The sequence below is a fragment of the Molothrus ater genome, chromosome 6, assembly GCF_012460135.2.
Source record: "Molothrus ater isolate BHLD 08-10-18 breed brown headed cowbird chromosome 6, BPBGC_Mater_1.1, whole genome shotgun sequence".
NCBI classification, from domain to species: domain Eukaryota; kingdom Metazoa; phylum Chordata; class Aves; order Passeriformes; family Icteridae; genus Molothrus; species Molothrus ater.
The window spans coordinates 61046685-61069945 of NC_050483.2; the positions used below are offsets into that span (position 1 = coordinate 61046685).

Here is a 23261-nt window from a genome sequence, read left to right on the forward strand (position 1 = left end):
AACCTCCCCAAAACCCATTCCAAGCGGTTTGGAGCATAAAGCAGAGGGAGCTCAAGGACGTTCCCTCGGTTCCTCACTGCCACTGTGTGGCCAGGCAGAGCTCGCACAGCGCGGGTGGCAGGAATCTCCAGAATGGATGGATCTGGTGGTTTCTGGGATCCGAGTGCTGAGGTTGGGATTTTGGGCTGCGGTTGTTGTGCTGGTGGAAGTTCAGTGTGGATATGATCCCAAAATCCCATCGTGAATCTCTGGGAACAACGCCCAGATTGTGTAGGAAGTGAAGTTTGTGCTAAGGATGGGGAGGGGGAAGCTCTGTCCTTGGCCTGGCTGCTTCCTCAGCAGGGAAAACTGAACTGTGTGCTGGGGTGAGACAGGGATGGAGGGAAAGGGGAAATAGGAAGGGAGGGAGGAGGGAAAGCAGAAGGGGAAAGGGGAAAGAGAATGGGAAAGGAGAAGGGGAAAAGATGAGAGGAATGTGAAAAACACATGTATTTTATGATTGGCTTTTTGCAAATATTAAAATGAATATTATATGTGTTGTGTTAGAAAGTAATGCTGTATTAGTTTTCTTAAGTACTGTATTAAATATAGTTTTAAGTTATAAAAAAATTGTTAAAATAGAAATGATGCTATGTAGGATACTTTTTTTAAAAAGAAAGGACTCGCAGTGAGATAGCAGCCACAGGACACCTAATTCTTTCAGAGAAGAAGAATTTATTGCCCTCTTATCAGAAGAAACGAACTTCTTCCCGCCTCGAAGGCGCTATTAGGATTTGGAGGAAGAAGTTGACGATGACCAGACAGAATCCTGTATTTGAATGGAATTTCTGCATAATGTATGAAGTGTATGAATATGCAACAGGTACCCGGACGTCCGTAACTCTTTGTCTTTATTGTCTCATATCGTCCTAATTCAGTTTGTCCAAATTATTATTACTCTAATTGTATTTCTATTTTTATAACCATTTTATTACTATTAAACTTTGAAAATTTTGGAAACAAGTGATTGGCGTTTTTAACAGGAAGAAGGGGAAGGGGTAAGGAAAAATGGGGAAGAAGGTGAAAGTGGCAAAGGGGAAAGGGGAAGGAGAAAGGTGAATGGGAAGGGATAAGGAAAAAGAGAAGGGGGAAGAAAGGAAATGGGAAGGGAAATGGGGAAAGAAAAGGAGGAAGAGAAAGGGAGAAAGGGGGGAAAGGAAGGAGGAATGGGAAGGGGAAAAGAAAAGGGGAAAGGAGGGGAGGAGAAGGGGGAAAAGGATAAAGGGAAGGAAGGAGAAGAAGAAGGAGGAGGAAGAGAAGGAAATTAAGAAGGAGAATAAGGAGAAAGAGGAGGACGACAAGGCGGAGAAGAAGGTGGAGAAGGAGGAGAAGGAGGAGGAGCAGGCCAAACAGGAGGGAGGAGCGGGAACAGCAGAGGCAGCGGGAGGAGGAGGATCAGGAGGAGGAGGAGGATCAGGAGCAGCGGGAGGCGGGTCGGGGGCGGAGCGGGGCGGCTCCACACAAACCGTACCGCTGTCGGAGCGAGCTGCTACCGCCGGGCGCGGTGGCGCGCGTCTGTAATCCCAGCTGCTGGGGAGGCTGAGCTCGACGGATCGCTTGAGCCCAGGAGTTCTGGGCTGCCGTGCGCTGTGCCGAGCGGGCGTCCAAGCTAAGGCCGCCATCAATATGGTGACCCGCGGGGAGCTGCGGGACACCAGGTTGACTAAGGAGGGGTGAACCGGCCCAGGTCGGAGACGGAGCAGGTCAAAGCTCCCGTGGCGGTCAGTAGCGGGATCGCGCCTGTGAATAGCCACGCCAGCGTAGCCTGGGCAATACAGAGACACGCGGGCTCCCCTTTTGCCCCACTGCGCTAATAACACACCCCAAAACCCCCCAAAAATCCCCTTTTTGCCCCAAACACAGACACGCAAACACCGCCTCCTACTGGCCAAACGCCGCAACAACGCCGCGCCGCTCAATCACTAAATTCTCAGCTCCAAGCACATTTTGAAGCCAAATCAGCCCTGAAATAGTAAATGTGGACAAACACTCATGAAAGGGTCCCGCTGATCCCTTTGCTGCCGGACACGGACACATCTGGGCTCCTTTGCCCTGCTCAGCACAGAGGGACGCGGGGCGCTTTCCTGCCCCTCTCACCACGGACCCTTTTCCCACACACGGGACCCTCTCGCTCCCCTTTCTGTCCCCCTTTCGCCGCCCTCTCCCGGAGCCCCTTAGTTATACACGGACCCTTTTTTGTCACTCCCGGAGTCTTTTTTGTCATTCATGGGCCCTTTTCTGTCACTCCTAGACCCTTTTCTGTCACGGCAGGGCCCCGCTCGCCGCCCGCTCCCTCAGCGCCCCCTCGCTCACAGCACCTCCTGCCGGTCGCGCGCGGCGCCGCCCCGCTTGGTTCGGCAGCTGCGCGGCCGCGGAGCGCCGGGGATTGGCACCGGGCGCGACCCGTAGCGGCTGTGGGCGCAGGCGCGGGGCGGCCGCGGAGCGCCGGGAGCCGTGAGGAGCTGAGAGGGGCCGCGGGCCGGGATCCCTGTGGGTCTCGGCGGGCGGCGCCGGCGCCATGAAGTCCCGCTTCAGCACCGTCGACATCCGCGCGGTGCTCGCCGAGCTGCGGCAGAGGTACCGGCACTCCCCGCCTGTGCGGCTCCGGGAGCGGGGCCCGGCCCGGTGGGACCTGGTCCTGCCCCGCGTCCCGCTCCTGGCCCCTGGTTCTGGTTTTGGTTTTGGTTCTGTCCCCTCTCCTCCTTCTGGCCGTGGTCCTGGTCCCGGCCGTAGTCTCAGGGCTGTGGGGGCTCTGCTGCTCCATCGTGTCCCGCTGTCACAGCTCTGCCCCTCAGCACAGAACCCCCTCAGCCCCGCTTCCATCCCATCCCATCCCATCCCATCCCACCCCTGCCATGGGCAGGTTGCTCCAAGCCCTGTCCAGCCTGGCCTTGGGCACTGCCAGGGATCCAGGGGCAGCCACAGCTGCTCTGGCAATTCCAGCCCAGCCAGGAATTCCCAATTCCCAATCTCCCACCCATCCCTGCCCTCTGGCACTGGGAGCCATTCCCTGTGTCCTGTCCCTCCATCCCTTGTCCCCAGTCCCTCTCCAGCTCTCCTGGAGCCCCTTCAGGCCCTGCCAGGGGCTCTGAGCTCTCCCTGGAGCCTTCTCCTCTCCAGGGGAACACCCCCAGTTTCCCAGTTTGGAAACTCCTGACACATTCCTGGTGTCCATCCCTGCTCTGAAGGGAGTGACTGACACCCCCAGGCCAGTTCAGTGCCCATACTGGGATTACTGGTGCCCTGTGCAGGCCCAGGAGCTCCACTATCACCGTTTCATTTTACATCCCTGCCACAAAGAGGAGCACGGGCAGGACCTGGCAGCTTTCTCCATTTTATCCATTAATATAAATTTCTCCATCTAATTTTCTCCCTCTCTTAATTGCTGTGTCTTAAGAGCAGTTTCTCCATCTCTCCATGGTTGTTGCTTCCAGCTCATTCCATTAATCTTCCTTTGCTGCCCTTTCGGTTACTCCTTGGTAATTTATCATAACTTGGTAATTTATATAACATGGTAATTTATCATAACTTGCTCTTCTGTGTGCTTTAATTGCCACTGGGATTTTTCCCAGCCAGTTGTGTTTTGGGTTCTCTAAGGCATTCCTTGTTTTCCTTTTGGCAGCTTGTTGGGAATGAGAGTGAACAATGTTTATGATGTGGATAACAAGACCTATCTCATTCGCCTGCAAAAGTAAGAGCTTTAAATGTCTTTACTTACAAATTCTTTAGAAATGCTGTGTGAAAACCAGATTTTTTAAATTGTCTGCAGTAATTTCTGACTTGTTTCCAGTGAAATTCTGCTGTTTTTTGGTAAAATGCAGTAATTTTTACCCAGAAAGTTCTTAGGAAATGGGAAAACCCTGTGTAGATGGGTGAGTGGTGGGGTGGCTGCTCCTGTGACACGTGGGATCCCAGAATGTCCTCATTTGGAGGGGGTGCAGCTGGGGGTTTTGGGGTGCAGCTGTGGGTTTCGGGGTGCAGCTGTGGGTTTTGGGGTGAAGCTGGGGGTTTTGGGGTGCAGCTGTGGGTTTTGGGGTGCAGCTGTGGGTTTTGGGGTGAAGCTGGGGGTTTTGGGGTGCAGCTGTGGGTTTCGGGGTGCAGCTGGGGGTTTTGGTGTGCAGCTGGGGATTTCAGGGTGCAGCTGGGGGTTTTGGGGTGCAGCTGGAGATTTTGGGGTGAAGCTGGGGGTTTTGGGGTGAAGCTGGGGATTTCGGGGTGCAGCTGGGGGTTTTGGGGTGAAGCTGGAGATTTTGGGGTGCAGCTGTGGGTTTTGGGGTGCAGCTGGGGATTTCGGGGTGCAGCTGGGGGTTTTGGGGTGCAGCTGCCCTGTTTGTCTCCCAGGCCAGAGTGCAAGGCCACGCTGCTGCTGGAGTCGGGGATCCGCATCCACCTGACGGAGTTTGAGTGGCCAAAGAACATGATGCCATCCAGCTTTGCCATGAAGGTGAGTCCTGCAGGGCTTGGGTTTTAGAAAGTGTCTGCACATCAGGAAGGAGTGCTCACCTTCTGTCCTTGGAGGCAGGAAATTAGGGAAGGGTTATCCCAGTGAATCCTGGTCCTGCAGGTGGCTGAGGACAAGGGAAGAGCAAACGTGGGCTTGGGCTCACATCACTGTGTTCAGTGCCTGAAAGAGTCAATATTTATAGACTTTTAATAAACTTTACTTATAGTTTTTTTATAAACTTTATTTATAAATTCCTTCTGGAATGTTGCCCCGGTGAAGTCCTTGTCATTCCAGTTGGATTGTGTGAATTTTTAGGATGCAGCACCCTGTGCTCAAGAGTTCTCTGTTCAGTCTGCTGAGCTCTGGGGGTTCAGGCCTTGCTCCAGGCTCTTAGGCTGGGCTCCTGCAGGTGCATCCATGGGTGGATCCATGGGGATACAGCCTGGGATGACTCCCATGGATCTCTTTAACCTCTGGGTGCAGCCAGAAGTGACTCAGCAGCGATTTCCAGGGTGGCTTTCCACAGCAGAGATGAATGCAGGGATAATCCCAGTTCTCTTTACAAATAAACTCTTAGAATTTGAACCAGCTGCTCCTTTGAGCTAAACAAACAACATGGAAAAAATATCTTAATGTTAAGATTTGGGCTCAATTATATTTATAATTATAACAATGAACTGTTTGATGAGCACCAGCATTTTTACTCTTGTGGTATTTGAGTTAAATGGGAAGCAGTTGGTGCCACAGGAGGGCTCTATAGCCAAGCCATTCCCAGGTGTTTTCAGATGTTTCCCAGATGTTTTCCTCACTCCTCTGATGCCTGGAGAGGCTGCCTAGAGCAGAGGCTGGACAGAGTTAAAGGATGAAGGTCGATATTTATTGAAAGGCTTTCAAAGGGCACACCCTGGGCAGGCAGGAGTCCTGCAGAGGCCACACCCAGGTGGGACAACAATCACGAGTTTTTCAGACAGATGAAAGTTTGGTCCATTCGCATATCAGAGGTTAATTGTCCAGTTATACCTTCAGGTAATGAAGTCACTTACTCCAAGTTTGCCCCCTGTCCTGGTTTAGGGCAAATTTGGGAGAGAACCTCTCAATAGGTTTCTATAGAAAGCAGATTCAATTGCAGATTCAAAAAGCAGATTCAATTCAACCCAAGCGGTTCAGGAAAAACACTTCCTTGGAGAAAAGTGGAAAAAGCTGTTTATTTCACAGGCAAAGCATTCACCAGCACAAAACCAAACAAACAAAAAGAACAATATTAAACAACAAAATAATTCACTGATTGTTATTCATTCACTGCTGGTTACGTTTTTCGGGCCCTGAGCCAGTGAGGCATCCTTGAGTTTCAGGCCTAGAGTGGAATCATTTTATCTGCATAGAGCAGGAGGGAGCAGCAGCTGAGAGAGTTGTAGAGTTCCCCCCTGAGGCAGGCCTGAGTTGAAAACCACGGAAGCTCCAACCTGCGCCTCCCCGCAGTGCCGGAAGCACCTGAGGACGCGGCGCTTGGTGAGCGTGCGGCAGCTGGGCGTGGATCGCATCGTGGACCTGCAGTTCGGCAGCGAGCAGGCTGCCTACCACCTGATCCTGGAGCTCTATGACAGGGTGAGCCAGCCTGCCCTCGGGCTCTCGGCGCTCTGCATTCTTCTGTTCTGCTTCTCAAGGTCATTTTCTGTGCTCTGTAACGTCCTTTCCCTGGCCTGCTGAGGTCTGTCCAGCAGGTCAGTCAGTGGCACACTCCCCACCCTCAGGGCAGTGTTGTCTTTTTATACTAAAAACTACTAAAAACTACTACTGTTTATTCTAAACCTACTACTGTTTATTCTAAACCTACTACTGTTTATTCTAAACCTACTACTTTTTATACTAAAAACTACGTGTACTTTATTTACAATAATTTGCCAATACCCATCACTATGTTAGACAGTCCATCTGTACCCTAAACCAATCCAAAAGTGCCACCATCACCCAAAAAATTGAAGAAGGAGAAAAAAGGACAAGGCACGCCCAAATTTCTCCATCTTGGGACCCTGAGCCCCCATTCTGATCTACTTTTCACCCTGTGACAAACTAACTGTCATTCTGCTTTAACTCTAGTGGCTTGTAAATGCTCATATGAGGTTGGTAATTTTTTCCAAGGGCTAGATCAAAGACACAGGGGTCTGGGTCTTGAGTCCTCCAGGGCAGCCAGAGGAATTTCCTGGGTTCCCACAGGCTGCCAGTGTCCCCCGGGGCAGGGACACCGTGCTGGCCTTGCTCAGGGTCCCTGTGCTCACAGGGCAACGTTGTCCTCACCGACCACGAGTACCTGATCCTCAACATCCTGAGGTTCCGCACCGACGGCGCCGACGACGTCCGGTTTGCCGTGAGGGAGCGGTACCCGGTGGAGAGCGCCAAAGCTGCCGTGCCCCTGCCCACCTTGGACAGGTAATTCCAATTTCACAACTCATAAATGATATATTTATTGTGGCCAGAGCCAAAGCTGCTGTGCCCCTGCCCACATTGGACAGGTAACTCCAATTACTGTTGGAATCTGAAATGCAGGGAATTCTCAGAACTTTGAGCCTGTAAGGCAAAGTTTAGAATTAAACACAGGATTTCATCTGAGGCCTTGGAAAAGGCTCCCAAACTGAGGTGCTAGAAGTGAGAATGTGGATTTGTAGTTTAAAGCAGAGACACATTAAGCTAAGTAAAGGAAAGTTTAGAGTTTTAGAGTTTAAGATATAAAAATAAAAGTAGTTCCAGAAGGAAACAAGGAGTTTAGAATGCAGCACTGTGGGTTTGTGTGCCATAACAGGAGTGGCTAAGAAAGCTCACAGTGTAGCAGGGGTCCATAAGATGAAATATTTAAGGATTGGGTGAAAAACATAAAGATCCTTGTTGGTGGTGTTTTATTGGTCAATAAATCCTTAAAAGGTCTTGTACCTGGGGGTCTTGTGACCTTCTGAGCCACGCAGTGAAGATGTGAGCCCAACTCACCCTTCCTGTACAAGATAGGAAAATAAATCACAGAATCTAAAATCTCAGAGGTCCCATCTCTAACTCCTTCAAAACTCCTTCAAAAATCCCCATGAATTTCAGAGCTCATAAATTGTGTATTTACTGGGACAAATCCAATTTGTCAGAGCTATGAAAATCTCTGGGAATTTTATTCCAGACCATTTTTAGTTTCATTTTTTTAAGGCTGGAAATGTTTTGTAACTTCTAAGCAATGCAATGTTGTTTTAAAACACATTATTCTTTGGAATTGCAACTTTTTATTTTCTCCTGCAGGTTAACTGAAATCATATCAAATGCACCCAAAGGGGAGCAGCTGAAGAGGGTTCTCAACCCACTCCTTCGTAAGTGATTGGCCTTTGTCAGGAGATGGGGTGAGGTCACTCAGTGTGTGCTCTGCCATGCTGGAAAACTGCAATAACAGCCTTGGTTTGGAAAGCCAGGTGTCTGTTGAGGAAGGCAGGAGCCTCCCCTGAAATGGAGAATGTGAAACCCCCCCCCTTTGTTATAAATTTTACATTAAGGGGCTCTCAGGCAAAAATATAGGAGCAGGAAATAGCAGTTCTTTAATAGGGAAGAAAATAAAAGGGTAAAATAAACAATGCAGTGACCAAACCAACAGTGCCAGAGTCAGAGCCCAGCCTGACACCCTGTGGGTCAGGGTGCTGGCAGCAGCCCCATTGGAATTGTGGCTCAGCCCTCCTGCAGTGCCAGGGGTGGCTCTGCTGGAGCAGGGATCCTGGAGAAGGGTGGAGTCTTCCTCTGCAGATCCAGGGGAAGGAGAGGCAGCTGCTGCTCCTCTGGGCAATCCAGTGCAGAAGCCGTGCTGGTGTTCCAGAATCTCCAGATTATATCCAGGCAGGAATGCTTGGCTCCTCCCTCTGGGCTCACATCTCCCAATGGGATGCTGTAGTTCTTATCAGCCATGCAGGGACATTCCATGGCTCTTATCAGCAGGTGTGTCCCCAGAGGGAGGAGTGAGTGTGGAAGAGATAAGGAAAAACTGCCCAATGAACAGAAGCCAACTGCCACACAGATGGTGATAGGACACATCTTGCCTGGCAATCTGGGACAATAACTTATCACAGACCCTGGAGTGGTTTGGCTGGGGTTTGGAACCTTAAATCCCATCATCTCCTTCCACCCCTGCCTTGGGCAGAGACACCTTCCACCCTGCCAGGCTGCCTTGGGAAACGGGGATTTGGTGATTCCAAGGCGTCTCCACGGAGCTGAGCCTGCCCTGGTGCAGTGATGAGCCCTGGCAGTGGCTCTGCCTTGGGGCATTTTGCACCATCCTGGTACCACACAGGAGCTGCAAGTGCCAAGTCAGGTTTTCCTGAGCCCAGAACCAAATTTGTCATGTTTGAGGTCATCAGAACAAAATTGGATTTCCTCCTGACCTGCCAATGCTGCTCAAGCAGAGAATTTCCTGAGCAGCTCAAATCACACCTGAGCATGACTTTCCCCATCTCTTGATTTTCTTTTTCACCATCCTTTTCTCTCTCTTTCTCTACCCTGCTCTCTTAAATAATTTCTAAATGATAATGATTATAATAATAATAATGAATAATACTAATAATAGTAGTAGTAATAATGTATAATTGCTAATTAGTGTCCCCCACTGATCCCAGTTGTGCTGTATCCATGCTGGAATTTGGTGTTTCTGATCCTGTCGTGTAGGAAACCTTGGCCTCACTTGGTGTAACTGATCCAGTCACCAGGCACAGCTACTCCACTAAAATCCCCACCATTTTCCCCTTTTTGGCAATTTTGGCTGTTTCTCACCCTCCTCCTTACCCACCCATCCCTCCTGCCCCTTCCCTGATTTTTGGTGCTTCTCCCTCTTCTCACACTCTTATGTCCAGTTTTGTTGGGTTTTTTTTAATGCAAATTGTGAATATTTTCTACAGATGATCCTTCACTATTTCTTTTTTTTTTTTTAACAGCTTATGGGGCCACTCTCATTGAGCACTGCCTTATAGAAGCTGGATTTTCTGGAGCTGTCAAAATAGATCAACATCTGGAAAATAAAGGTGTAATATTTTAAAGGCTGGGCCACAAACATGGGGAGTTTTATGTCTCTGTAGTGGTTTTTTTTTCCCAAAGCGATGAGTGAACCTGTGGTTCTGACCATGTGGTTTTATTTTTTAATATTTTTAGCTTGGGGACCATCCTTGTTTGCATTAAAACTGTTGATTTGTGCATAAATTAGAGATAAAATGTCAGATTGTTCCTGTATCTAAATAATTTTATACTGACACCACCTCACCCATGAGGTGAGTTCTGGGTGCTTGACAAGAAGAATTAATATCCAAGTCTTTATTTGTAGCAAACATTGGGGATTTGGTAAAGCAGCAGCTTTACATTTATTGGGAAATTAAAGATTTGGGTAATAAAATCAGAAAATATTTTCCTGCAGTCTTATTTTCCTCATGTGTTTTATATTTCCCATAAATCCAGAGGGTTTTTTCCTTCCTACTGTGCAGTAAAAAATAACTTCTCACAGCTTCTGGTTTATGCTTTACCTCTGCAGCTTTAATTTCATAAAGTGCTGATATTTGTGGGGTCTTTTTTTTCCTCCTGAAACTTGAATAATTATGTGCTAAAAGCATCTAAATAAATTTTTATATTAAAAATTTCCCAGATGTAAACTTAGCCTCCTGTTGAAAATGAGCAGTAATTGCAGGGATGAAATATTTCTGCTGTTTTCTCTTCAGAAAACCTTGAAAAGGTTCTTTCAGCTCTAGAGAAAGCAGAAGAATACATGGCCCTCACTGACAACTTCAGTGGAAAGGTGGGTCTGGGTGGGTTATCAGGGATTTGGAATTGCAGAGTGAAACTGGCAAGCAGGGATTCCTCAGGAATTCCCAATTCCTGCTCTTCCCAGCTCTGCATTTTATTCCTGGGTGTCAGATGCTGATGTGGAATTAAAATTGCTTCTTTCCACAAGCTGGGCAGCAACTGAATAATGCACAGGCAGATTGTGTGAATCCTGGGAGATTTGCACTTGGGTTTTAGTAGGTTCTGCAATAAATCCTGCACAGAAACTCTGCATTTATGGGATAGTCCTGAGGGTTGGAAGAAGTTCACTTCTTTTTCCAGAAGGAATTGGAGTCAAGACAAGCCAGTGGGTCAGGCACAATGTTCCCTGCTGGAATTATTTATTGATACCTAAACCTTTCCACAGACAAATGATATTTTTGTTTTCTTGCAGGGTTATGTTATCCAGAAAAGGGAGAAAAAGCCCAGTCTGAAACCAGACAAACCAGCAGAAGATATCTACACGTAAATATTTGAAGTATTTCTACTAGTCTGCATGACAGAAATTAGTTTTCAGGTGATAATATCAAATGTGTATTTTACAGATATGAGGAATTTCATCCTTTCTTGTTTTCTCAACATTCAAAATGTCCCTACTTGGAATTTGACTCATTCAATAAGGTACAGTGCTTTTGCTGATGCTGTACTTGAGTGCTTGAATTGACTGCTGCTAAAAAGAGTAATTCAAACATGGTGCAGTAATTAAAACAGGTGCTTGTTAATGGAAGCAGAGACCCTGGAAGGGATGAATCATTTCATGGGTGAATGCTTGATGAGAAGAAGCCACCCCCAGCAGGGCCTTTGGGCTGCAGCTGGGCAGTGCTGGCTCCTGAGCTCAGGCCCTGCAGTGAGGGAGGTGGAGGCTCCTCTCAGAGAACCCCAAATGTTTTGTTCTGCAGAGCTGGAGTCTGAGTTGTGCCTGGAGTAACAGTTGTGGCAGACATCACATTTACACCTCTGCTCCTGCTCTGCAAGCCTCAGGCCTCTTATTTGGTGTTTCCTTGGGCATTGTCCTCTCTGCTCCTCGACTCATTAACATCTGGAGTCATTAATTGCCTCTTATTCTTGACCTTGAGCTCCAGAATTCCCACTCCACGCTCCTGCCCTGCTTCCTGCCTGAATTTCTGTCATTTCCTTCAGTGATCACAGAACCCCAGAGTGGAAGGGACTCAGAGCCCACCCAGTGCCACCCCTGCCATGGCAGGGACACTTCCAGTGCCCCAGGCTGCTCCAAGCCCAGTGTCCAACCTGGGATCCAGGGGCAGCCCCAGCTGCTCTGGCAATTCCAGCCCAGCCAGGAATTCCCAATTCCCAATCTCTCACCCATCCCTGCCCTCTGGCACTGGGAGCCATTCCCTGGCTCCTGTCCCTCCATGCCTTGTCCCCAGTCCCTCTGATGATCTAAACAGCCCCAAACCTTCCTCACCTCGTGCTTTAAGCACAGTTGGAACACCAGGAGCAGTTCTCTGGCACTCTGGGTCTTTGTGCTTGTTTAACTGACCCAGTGAAGCAGCAGGGATTCAGGGCAGACACATCTGCCTGTGCAGCCATTTAATCTGAACCAAAGCAGCTTTTCCATCATTCCTTACCAAAGCAGGTGAGCCATTGCTTGGGCACTTTTTCCTTCTGTGTTTGCAGTGAGACTCAGCCCTGAGTGTCCTGCTGGACTCCTCCCATGGGAAGGGAAATGGGGAAAGCTCCTGGAGGTGTTTCAGCCTCTTTTGGTGCTTTGCAGCCCCTTCTCTGCAGGGCCCCTCCTGTGCCTGCCCTGAGTCGGGCCAGCCTGGGGATTCTCCAGCCTGACTCTCTCCTGCAGGCTACAGATGAGTTCTACTCCAAGCTGGAGGGGCAGAAGATTGATCTGAAGGCCTTGCAGCAGGTGAGTCCTGATCCAGGCTGGGCAGCTGGGATGGCTCCCACATCTCCAGAGGCTTCTCTTGCTTCTTCCACTGATTACCTGATGCCATTTGGTAATGGCATCAGATAATCACTGCAAGATTAAATAGAAATAGAAATATATTTTAATATCAATATATTTAATAGAAATATATTTAATAGAAATATATTTTAATAGAAATATATTTTAATAGAAATATTTTTACTTATATCTTTTATTTAAAAGGAGAAACAAGCGTTGAAGAAACTTGAAAATGTCCGTAGGGACCACGAGCATAGACTGGAAGCTCTCCAGCAGGCTCAGGTAAGGCAGATTTTGGGTTTTAATTAAAAAGGTGCATGATCACACCACCATGGGATGGTTTGCTTGGGAGGGGACTTCAATCCCACCCAGCTCCAGGGGCAGGGACACCTTCCACCACCCAGGGGTTGGCAGCACTGGGGTTGGACCTTCTCCCGTGCCACCACTCCAGTCCCTCCTTGCATTTCTTCACCGCTGCTTCCATTTCTGTAACACCTCCTGCTGAGCACTGAGCCGAGTGTTGGGCTGCACTGCTCCAAGCTGCTCCTTTCCCAAGGAAGCTGATAAGCTGAAGGGGGAGCTGATAGAGATGAACCTGGAGGTGGTGGACAGGGCCATCCAGGTGGTGCGCAGCGCCCTGGCCAACCAGATCGACTGGAGCGAGATCGGCGCCATCGTCAAGGAGGCCCAGGCCCACGGGGACCCCGTGGCCACGGCAATCAAAGAGTTAAAGCTGCAGACAAACCACATCACCATGCTGCTGAGGTGAGTGCACTGCAGCAGGAGCCCAGAGATTTAAAAATACCCCAAAACAGCTTTTCTGTACCCAGAAGTTGTGGTGTAAAAGCTGGGACGTGGCAAAGTTAATCAGTGAATTTTTGGTTCCCTCGCTTTCAGAAGTAGCAGTTTATAGAATAAACTTGTTTTCAGTCAGTTCCTTGGATTGGAAGAATTGGGCTCTTTATCTTCTGCTTTTGTTTCTTTTTCTCCCCATATTTGGCTGACTCCAGGACAAAAAAGGGTTGGCACACGAAGCTTCCTGTGTCTCCAATTGGGAATGGCTCAGAGGCTCCTTGGGCCGTTTGTAAACTTCTGAGAGAATGAAATGAAGAGCACATTGCACCAAGGATTAAAAATGAACCAGTTCTGTTACCTTAATCTTATGATCTCATGTGTTTTTAGGAACCCCTATGTGTTATCTGAAGAGGAAGAGGAGGAGGATGATGCTGATGTAGAGAAGGAAGAAACAGAAGAACCAAAGGGAAAAAAGAAAAAGAATAAAACCAAACAGCTGAAGAAACCTCAGAAAAACAAACCCTTATTGATTGATGTTGATCTCAATTTGTCTGCCTATGCCAATGCCAAAAAGTAAGATTTTTCAGTAAAAAAATGTTTGTTTTTTGAAGCAGAAATTTCTCTGGGTGTGCAGTTGTTGGTGATAATATTGCAGGAGGAAGGGTTTTGGGATGTGTTGTAAAAAATAAGAGTTAAAAATTGAAATAGCAGCTTGTCCTGAGCTCTGGGATGGGAATTCCCTGCTGCAGAGCAGCTGCTCTGTGGCTCACACTGATTGAATTCTCCAGTTCTGCCCATGGAACGAAAGGCAGAGGCCTGGGTGAGTGGGATGGGGATGGAGGAGTGGATCTGCTGGGCTTTCAGGACACACACTTGTTTTTCACAGGTACTATGACCACAAAAGACACGCGGCCAAGAAAACTCAGAAGACAGTGGAAGCTGCAGAAAAGGTACTTTTTTCTCTTGGATTTTAGAAGATAATTAAAAGGAAGATCCCTGCTACTCCTCAGTGGGAAATCCTGAGCTGATCTGAGCAGCCCTAACAAAACATGAAAGGGAAAAACAATCACCCAGAATTGTTTTATTCCTGACATTTGGAGCTCGTGGAGGAATGCAGGTCCCTGATGGATCCTCCTTCTCCAGTAGCATTGGGAATATTCAGAGCAGGTGGAGGCACTGACAGACCAGGAGTGAGAGGGGAAAATCAGTGGGAATCCTTCCCATCCAAGGGCTGATCATTGCAGGGAGCAGCTCTCCAGGGTGGAGTTCTGAGAGCAGGGCTGGGTGGAGCCTGCACTGTGATCAAGTCCAGGCCATTTCCTCCCAACTTTCCCAGTGTTCAGTGGGGAATTCTGGGATTCCTGCAGGTTGGTGAGGGTGCTTTCTGTCCAAACAGGCTTTTAAATCAGCTGAGAAGAAGACAAAGCAAACCCTGAGGGAAGTTCAGACTGTCACCACCATCCAGAAGGCCAGAAAGGTCTATTGGCAAGTACAGCTCCATTGTCCTTCTCCCCTGGTTTAGGAGTGGAGCTCTTTGGGATTTCTGAGCTCTGCACTTTGCATGGAGTCTCCTAAAGAGTCAGAGGATCCCAGAATGGTTCCCAGGGACAGCAGCCCAGAGCAGCTGTGGCTGCCACATCCCTGGAAGTGTCCAAGGCCAGGCTGGATGGGGCTTGGAGCAGCCTGGGACAGTGGAAGGTGTGGTCCAGGGGGACTGGATCATCTTTAAAGTCCCTTCCAAACCAGACCATTCTGGGCTTCTGTGCTTTAAAAAGCAACAAACAAATGAAACAAAACCTCAATGCTTTTAATTATTAAAATAAAAACAAATAGGAGGACTGTGCTTCTTGTTCCATCTCCAGATCTCCCTGCCAGGGATGCTGTAGTTGTCCCATGCCTTGTTTTTATGTCCCAGGCCTGTGGATGGAAGTAAAAACATTTTCAGTCTCATAAATTGTAGGTGCTGAGGGGGATATTCTGAGTTTGGTATCAAAAACCACCTGTGCAATGTCCTGTTAGTTCCAGGTGTTACTCACACTGTGGATTTGCTGGAATTTGGCAGGTTTGAGAAGTTCCTGTGGTTCATCAGCTCTGAGAATTACCTGGTGATTGCTGGCAGGGATCAGCAGCAGAACGAGCTGATCGTGAAGCGCTACCTCAAACCAGGTGAGCCCATGGGGGGCTTCCTCCTCTGTCCCACTTCTGGCAGTGTCCAGGAGTGACAGGGCAAGGTCCCTCTGCCTTGTCCTTGAGCTGGGCCTTGGATCCAAGAGGGAATTTTGGTGGTGGGAGTTCCTCTGGGGCCATGGGGCGAGAGCAGCTTGGATGGGCTCCCCTCAGGAGCTGATTCCCCCTGGGACAGGGATGGGCTAAAAGGGTGTGTGCTGGTGTTCACAGGGTCCCAGGATGAGGAAGAGATGAGAATCTTGACTCCATGTTTCAGAAAGCTGATTTATTATTTTATTATATATATTATATGAAAAGAAAATGATATATTAAAACTATACTAAAGGAATAGAAGAAAGGATTTCATCAGAAGGCTTGAAAGGAATAGGGAAAGAATGATCATAAAATCTTGTGGCTGACCAGAGAGTCCAAGCCAGCTGAGTGTGATTGGCCATTAATTAAAAACAATCACATGAGACCAATCCCAGATGCCCCTGTTGCATCCCACAGCAGCAGATAATCAATGTTTGCATTTCATTTCTGAGGCCTCTCAGCTTCTCAGGAGACAAGTCCTGGCAAAGGGATTTTTCAGAAAATTTCATGGCTACACTTCTGTGTCCCCACCCTGCCCCTTGCAGCCAGAGCAGGCATTTCCATCTAACCTTAGAGATTCCCTGGCTCCAGGGCTGTGTGGGTCTGAGGGGACTCTCTGTTTGCCAGGGGACATCTACGTGCACGCGGATCTGCACGGAGCCACCAGCTGCGTCATCAAGAACCCCTCAGGTACCTGTGGAGCCCTGGGGACAGGAGCTGGCAGTGCCTTCCCTTGGGATGGGTATCAGTCCTTGCTGGGAGGCTGCCAGGCTGGCTCAGGGCAGGATCTGACGGCTCTGGGTGTTCCAGGTGAGCCCATCCCGCCGCGGACGCTGACGGAGGCGGGGACCATGGCCCTGTGCTACAGCGCTGCCTGGGACGCCCGCGTGGTCACCAGCGCCTGGTGGGTGTCCCACAGCCAGGTGAGCACTGCAGGCTGCACTGGCACAGGGCCCAGGGGGCTGGCACGGCACCCCAGACACGAGCCCATGGCTGTGGGTCAGACTTCTGTGTGAGGGTGTGGAGATCACACCAAAGGTGTGCTGGTTTTGTTGATGCCTCAGGTTTGAGTTTTTGTATTTTCACATTCTCTGCTGCCTTAGTGTGAGGGTCTGGGCTCCATATCAGGGATGGTTCTGATCGTGTGCAGTTCTGAGCTCTGTGAACAGAGCAGGGAGACAAAACAATTCCTGCTCCAGCTGGGCACCAAGGACAAATGATCCAAACCTCAGCCCCAGAGCACAAACCCCGTGGGCTGGAGAGAGAAAAACAAGCAGGGTGGGACTGCAGGGGCTAAAGCTGGAATGGGACAATGAACTGCAAGGTGCAAATGGAGCAGAACTGATCCCAGGGACAGACCCCGTGCCCGGCCGTGCATTTTGGGGCCATTTTGGTTCATCTTGGGTGCAGGCCTGGCTGGGCTCTGCTGCTGCCCAAGGTGGATGCATGGAGGAGATGCTTTGAATCAATCCCTGCTTTATTCTGGAACTCCATCCAGCCTCTGCTCTAGGGCAGCCTGCACAAGGCATCATTGTCCCCTGAATGCTCCTGAGTAGATCCTGGATTTATTTCCTGGGTTGCTCACCCAGGACTCCTAAAACTCAGTGCTGGTAGGGTGTGATTGGGTTGAAGCATCCCTTAGGAAAACTCCCTGCAAAGGAGAGGAAGAGCCCCTGGGATAGGGAGTCCTGCAGAGCTGTTCCCAGGAGTTCAGCTCCTGTTGAGCCAGTGTTTCTCTTGGTGCTGTTGTCACCTGATGTTGGCATTCTGTCACAGAGATTTTTTACAGTTTCTTGTGGTTTTCTTTTAGGTTTCTAAAACTGCCCCCACGGGAGAATATCTCACTACTGGCAGCTTCATGATCCGAGGTGAGGCACAGGGGAGCAGTGGCAGTGGGATGTTTTCCCAAAGGTGCTGGGGTGTCCTGCAGTGGCAGCAGATCCCACCCTTCTCCCAGAAATCTGTTGGGAATGGCTCAGTCTGAGTATCAGGCAGCTGCTGCAGCAGTTTGAGCTGAGCCCTGGGCAGAAGTTCATTAACTCAGCTGTTTTGAGCTCTCCTGTTCTCATCCCAGAGATAAAAACCCCCAGTGTAATTTTTTGGTAGCCTAAAGCCTCTAATAAAAATGAATTTTGGAAATACATCCTGCAGCATGGCTGCTAAACCTCCTCATGAGACTCTCCCTTTGTTTTTCAGGGAAAAAGAATTTCCTTCCACCTTCCTATCTGATGATGGGCTTCAGCTTCTTGTTTAAGGTACAGCTTTTCCCATGCAGCTCCTGCTGGCTTTTGTAATTTGCTTTGAGCTGCAGGAGGTTTATTTTCTGCATCTTGCTTATCAGTATATTCCCAATTACTTCTTTTCCCACTGGGAAAAATCCCATAAAGAGCCTCTTGCTGATAATGACTCAGGGCAGAGATGGAAATGGAAGCAGTGTGCTGTGTCTGCATTCCAGACAGACTCTGCACCTTCCTGCCTCTGCCAGGGCTGCCCTCCCAGCTCTCTTTGGAATCTGAACGTTTCTGTGGGCTTGGCACACTTGGCTCTGGTTTCATTTTCCTGCCTTTTGATGGCAGGAAGTGTTAAAAAGGGAAGGAGAAGCTGAGGGAGGTGTTGTGTGAGCACTGCCAGGCCTGACCCAGAGGCTCCTCATTTCCAGGTGGATGAGAGCTGTGTCTGGAGGCACCGCGAGGAGAGGAAGGTCAAGGTCCAGGATGAGGAGCTGGACACGGTTTCCAGCAGTGCCAGTGAGCTGGTGGCTGAGGAGCTGGAGCTCTTAGGTACAGGGGGACACTGGGGGCTGCTGGGGGATCCCAGTTTGGGTCACTGATAGGACAAAGGGGAATGGTCTCACACTGACACAGGCCAGGGATGGGTGGGATACTGGGGTGGAGTTCCTGGCTGGGAGGGTGGGCAGGCCTGGCACAGGTGCCCAGAGCAGCTGTGGCTGCCCCTGGGTCCCTGGCAGTGCCCAAGGCCAGGCTGGACAGGGCTTGGAGCAGCCTGGGACAGTGGGAGGTGTGGGTGGCACTGGATGGGCTTTGATGTCCCTTCCAACCCAAACCATCCTGGGATGATGGATCAGTTTGGTGTTCCTGTGTTTCCCTGCCCTGGGGGCCCCAGATGGAGGAGACAGCAGCAGTGAGGAGGAAAAAGCTGAGGCAGCTGCAGAAGGTGAGGAAGCTGCAGAGGATGTGGAAGCTGCAGAAGGTGAGGAAGCTGCAGAAGGTGAGGAAGCTGCAGAGGATGTGGAAGCTGCAGAGGATGTGGAAGCCGCAGAGGATGTGGAAGCCACAGCTGAGAGCACCCAGGGTGAGCAGGGAGGAGGGAACACTCCTGCTCCAGAGGCTGACTCCGAGGAGGACGATGGAGACTCTGAGGAGGAGCATCCAGAGCCCAAGGGGGAAGTGAAGGAGGAGGAGGTGAATTATCCAGACACCACAATCGACCTGTCACACCTTCAGCCCCAGAGGTGAGAGAAGCAGCAGCTGGGGCACCTGAGGGTCTCCTAAAACACTGCCAGGACAAGGCTGGGATGTGTTGCCATCCCTCCCTTCCTTCCATGCTCAGCAGTGGCAATGCTGAGAAGCTGAGCCTGAGCTGCCTCTGCTCTGCTCGGGCTGTGGGATGAGCTCAGCTCCCTGCAGTGCCTGGGACTCCTTGGAGGCTGCAGGGAGCAGGCATTGGGTGAGGCTCATGGGAAGCTGCACACTGGGGCTCCCTCAGTGCCCAGGCTGTGTTTGGTGCTTGTGTGTGTGAGAGAGGAGCTGGCAGAGGCTAGGATTGTTTTCTAAAGTGAATCCCAGGGTTCCTGCCTTTTCCAGTCAGCAAAGCTGGGATTGCCAAGCTCTGAAAGCTGGAAGTTAGGGCCAGGCTGCTGAAGTCTGGGCAGTCTGAAGCGGTTGGTGTGTCCATGGTGAGCTCCTTTTGCATCTCCCCACAGATCCCTGCAGAAAATCATCCCCAAAGAGGAGGAGCCCAGCTTGGTAAGGTCCCAGCTGCCGTGGGTGGCCCAGAGCAGTGGGAGCTGCTGGGCAGGATCTGCCCTGAACTGCCTTTGCCTCCTCAGGGTGACAGCAGGGCCCAGGGCCGGAGGCATCTCTCTGCCAAGGAGAGGAGGTGAGAGCCACTGGCTGTTCCAGGGAATCCCAGCATGGTTTGGGTTGGAAGGGACCTTAAATCCCATCCCATTCCACCCCTGCCATGAACAGGGACACTTCCACCATCCCAGGCTGCTCCAAGCCCTGTCCAGCCTGGCCCTGGGGCAGCCACAGCTGCTCTGGGTAGATGCTTCTTCCTCATTCCCTCCCCATGTCCTGGGCACATCTGTACCCAGTCCCTGCCCATTGTCCATCCTGCATTTCCAGGGCAGGTGCTGCCCCTGGGCTTTGGGAATGCTGCCTGGGAACAGTTGTGCTGCTGGGCTGGGGAGGTTTTTCTGAGAGAGGCTGTGTCCAGTGTTGCTCTGGGTCCTGGGAATGCTGTCAGGAGAGCAGCAGCCTCTCTCATCACAACAAACGGGGGTGCTGGGATTGTTCTCCTTAGGGAAATGAAGAAAAAGAAGCAGCAGAACAACTCTGAGAACTCGGAGCTGTCTGAGGAGAAGCAGAAGGAGGCAGAGCCAGAGACCCAACCTGTGGCTGCTCCCAACTGCCCCAAGGCAGCTCCAGCCCCTCAGCCCATCAAGAGGGGCCAGAAGGTGGGCAGGGACCAGGGGCCATGGAAACAGGGACAGCAATGCCAGACGTCCCAGACACCCATGGCTGCCTTGTGTGCTTTGGGCAGTCTCAGATGGTGGTGCTGGGGGTTAGCACAGTTAGAACCAGTGCCTTGCTTACTGGTGACCTGCTCTGAAAGTCTGGGATACTGGGAAGGAAGGAGCATCTGTGGTTGCAAACACTCTGCTAAGAGTTGTCATTTCTGAAGCTGTTGGTGTTTCCTCCTGCAGAGTAAAATGAAGAAGATGAAGGAGAAGTACAGGGACCAGGACGAGGAGGACAGGGAGCTCATCATGAAGCTGCTGGGGGTGAGGGGGGAGCTGTGCCCTGCCCGGGGTGTGGGGGCTCTGCTCACCAGCCCTGACCACCTGTGCCACCACAGTCTGCAGGCTCCAACAGGGAGGACAAAGGGAAAAAAGGGAAGAAGGGGAAGACAAAAGAAGAGGCAGCAAAGAAGCAACAGCAGAAACCCAAACCCCAGCGTCGTGCAGCAGGAGGGGGCAAGGAGACCCTGCCAGCAGGAATTGTGCTGCACGAGGCACAGGAGGCAGCCCTGGATGAGCTGCAGGAGGACAAGGTGAGCAGTGGGATGGGAGGGTGGAGCAGCAGCAGGGGAAGGTGAGCAGCTCTCCCATGTGTCTGTCCTGGCTCTGTGTAGCTCTCCCGCCCGGGAGGCTGAGCAGCTCCCCTTGGATCCTGGGCACAGTGGAGAGAGAGCTCTGTGTCTGCTGCCAGGGCTCGGGGATCCCACTGAATTCCCAGAGCAGCCCAGAGCCCTGCAGCGATCCCTGTGCTCGTCCTGTTGCCAGCACAGGCAGAACTGGGGCTCGGCGCAGCCCCGAGGCTCGGGTTCACCCAGCACCGCCCCCTCACCGGGCGTGCCCAGCTCCCAGCTCCCAGCCCTGCTGCTGGGATTCGCTATCTCGGAGCAAATCTCCTCCTCCCAGCTCGGCGTGTGCCAGGCAAATGAGAGGTTGGAAAGAAACCTCCACCCTCCCACCCACGGCAGCGCTGCTCTCACCTTGCTTGTGAAACCAGCTCGGTTCTCTGTGCAGGGACAATGGGGCTTTCTGAGGCTGCTCCTTAGAGAGTTTCTCGGGGCCAGGGGAGGCAGGAGCAGCTCTGGTTTCTGCAGGCCTGATGTGTCTCTCTTTGTGTGTGCAGGAGGAGCAGGACCAGGAGCAGCCAGGACTGGAGGTAAAGCTCAGTTCTGTAAGGGCTGAGGTGGGGCTGTGCTCCTGCTGGGACTGGGACATGGGGGACCCCTCCAGGACTGTTTGAACCCACCTTAATTGTATTTTAAAAATTAATCTCATTAAAATTAACCTCCATGCCTGCTCAGCTCATCTCCACATCCTCCATAAACCCAGAGCTGGCTCCAAGGATGTTTGACCTTGGTTTTTGCCTTGGTGGCTCTGGGCTGGAGGATGACACAGTGAGCAGTGCAGGTTCTTCTTTAGTTTGAAGTTTATTTACATATCAAATTGCTTCAAACTTTTCTGTAATTACTTCTGTGTAATTACAGGCTGTGGGTGTTGCCCAGGGCTGGGAGTAAGTGAATTCCTTTAAATTCCTCCATGGAGGAGGATAAGGGTGTCTGCTGGGGGAGCTTTGGGTGACCCTTGGCCCAAAACCAAGATCCAGCCAAGGATGTGATTTTAGTGATGAAACAGGATCAGTCACAAACCCTGGCTTGGGCATCCCATGGCAGTTCCATGCTCATGGAACCCTGGAATGGTTTGGTTGGAAGGGCCCTTCGAGGCTGCCTGTCCCCACGCCCTGTGGCTCCAGCAGGGCTGAGCACAGGCCCAGTGCAGCTCTGCTGTGTCCCAGGAGAGCGAGGCCCTGCTGGACTCCCTGACGGGCCAGCCCCATCCCGAGGACATCCTGCTCTTTGCTGTCCCCATCTGTGCTCCCTACACAGCCATGACCAACTACAAGTGAGTGGCAGCCCCTTCCTGGGAGGGCAGGTGCTGGGGTTTTGTTTCACTGACAGAACCCTTTCCTTTGGGCAGGTATAAAGTCAAGCTCACTCCGGGCACCCAGAAGAAGGGCAAAGGTAGGGTGAGAGCCCCGAGTCCCCTGCTGTGCTCTGCCTGCTGCAGCCTGGGTGCTTTCCAGGCCCTTTCACTCTTCCCTGGCTTTTTCCAGCTGCCAAGATTGCCTTGCACAATTTCATGCAGTCCAAGGAGGCCAGTGCCCGAGAGAAGGATCTGTTCCGCAGCGTCAAGGTGAGCCTGGCCCGCAGGGTCCCCAGGTGCCATTGTGGGAGGAAATGCTGCCAGACTGAGGCTGCTGCTGGTTTGTGAGCAGTGGAGTTTGTCTGTGCTCCTGGGGAAGGTCAGAGAGTCCTGCAATGGTTTGGGGTGGAAAGGATCTTAGAAATCCATGGGCAGGGACATTTCCCACTATCCCAGGCTGCTCCAAGCCCCATCCAGGCTGGCCTTGGACACTGCCCAGCTCTGCTGCCCAGGCTGGGAGGGACCATGAGAACCTGAGCCTCAGCTGGCACTGGGAGTTGAGGCTGGAGCTGTCCTGGTGCTCACCAGGGCCAAGGACAGGATGATCCCAGTGCTCCAGAAAGGCTTTGCTGCTGTGGTCACCCTCTCCTCTGCCATGTTCCCTAGGACACTGATCTGTCCAGAAATATTCCTGGGAAGGTGAAAGTGTCTGCACCTCACCTCCAGAACATGAAGAGGAAGTGATTCCATGCCGGGGTCTCTGGGCCCAGACCGGACCAGGGGCTGGGACAGACGGACACAGACCCACAACCAGGACTGAATCCCTGCACCCAGAGATTCCTGGTGGTTTAGCTGGACTCTGATACAAATTGCAGATAAATGTGGAATTAAATTGCTGGCATTTGGTCAGGAATGTCCTCCCCTGCTGCTGCTGCTTCTGTTCAAGCACTCGTTCCCCACTGCTGGGCCAAGGCTCTGGAATTCCAGGGGGTTCAATCCCAGAGCCTCCAGGAGGGCTGTGCCAGTGGAGAAAGCTTCCTTTGGGAAGGTGGAATTGTCTCCCCCAGACATTCCCTGGCTGTGGAGAGAGGGAAGGTGCAGGCCCAGTTTCCCCCAGCCCAGCTGTGCCAGGACCCTGTGGAGGGGAGGAAAAGCAGGGCTGGGAGTCAGGAAAACCCCCGGGGTCTCTCAGGAATTACAGCACAGGAATTGTTCTACAAGTCAACGTTTTTAATCAGTTTTTGAAGACAGCTTAAAACATGATTCCCCCCCCTTCCCCACAGCAGCACAGCCTGGCCCTGTCCCCCGTG

At 51.1% G+C, this 23261-nt stretch overlaps 1 protein-coding gene across 1 annotated transcript; it reads left to right on the forward strand.

The window, feature by feature from the left end:
- Positions 1–2504: 2504 nt before the first annotated feature.
- On the forward strand, positions 2505–22864 carry NEMF (nuclear export mediator factor). The gene is made up of 33 exons (XM_036383705.2): positions 2505–2616; positions 3662–3730; positions 4381–4483; positions 5963–6088; positions 6762–6910; positions 7757–7824; positions 9427–9513; positions 10198–10274; positions 10695–10765; positions 10846–10921; positions 12117–12179; positions 12423–12500; positions 12775–12983; positions 13401–13586; positions 13900–13963; positions 14410–14498; positions 15076–15179; positions 15900–15962; positions 16083–16195; positions 17083–17140; positions 17469–17527; positions 17932–18052; positions 18396–18744; positions 19216–19258; positions 19342–19391; positions 19818–19971; positions 20221–20298; positions 20373–20567; positions 21155–21187; positions 21824–21930; positions 22006–22049; positions 22142–22221; positions 22618–22864. The coding sequence occupies exons 1-33, from the start codon at positions 2558–2560 to the stop codon at positions 22693–22695; spliced, it is 3303 nt and encodes a 1100-aa protein (XP_036239598.1). The 5' UTR covers positions 2505–2557; the 3' UTR covers positions 22696–22864.
- The last annotated feature ends 397 nt before the right edge of the window (positions 22865–23261 follow it).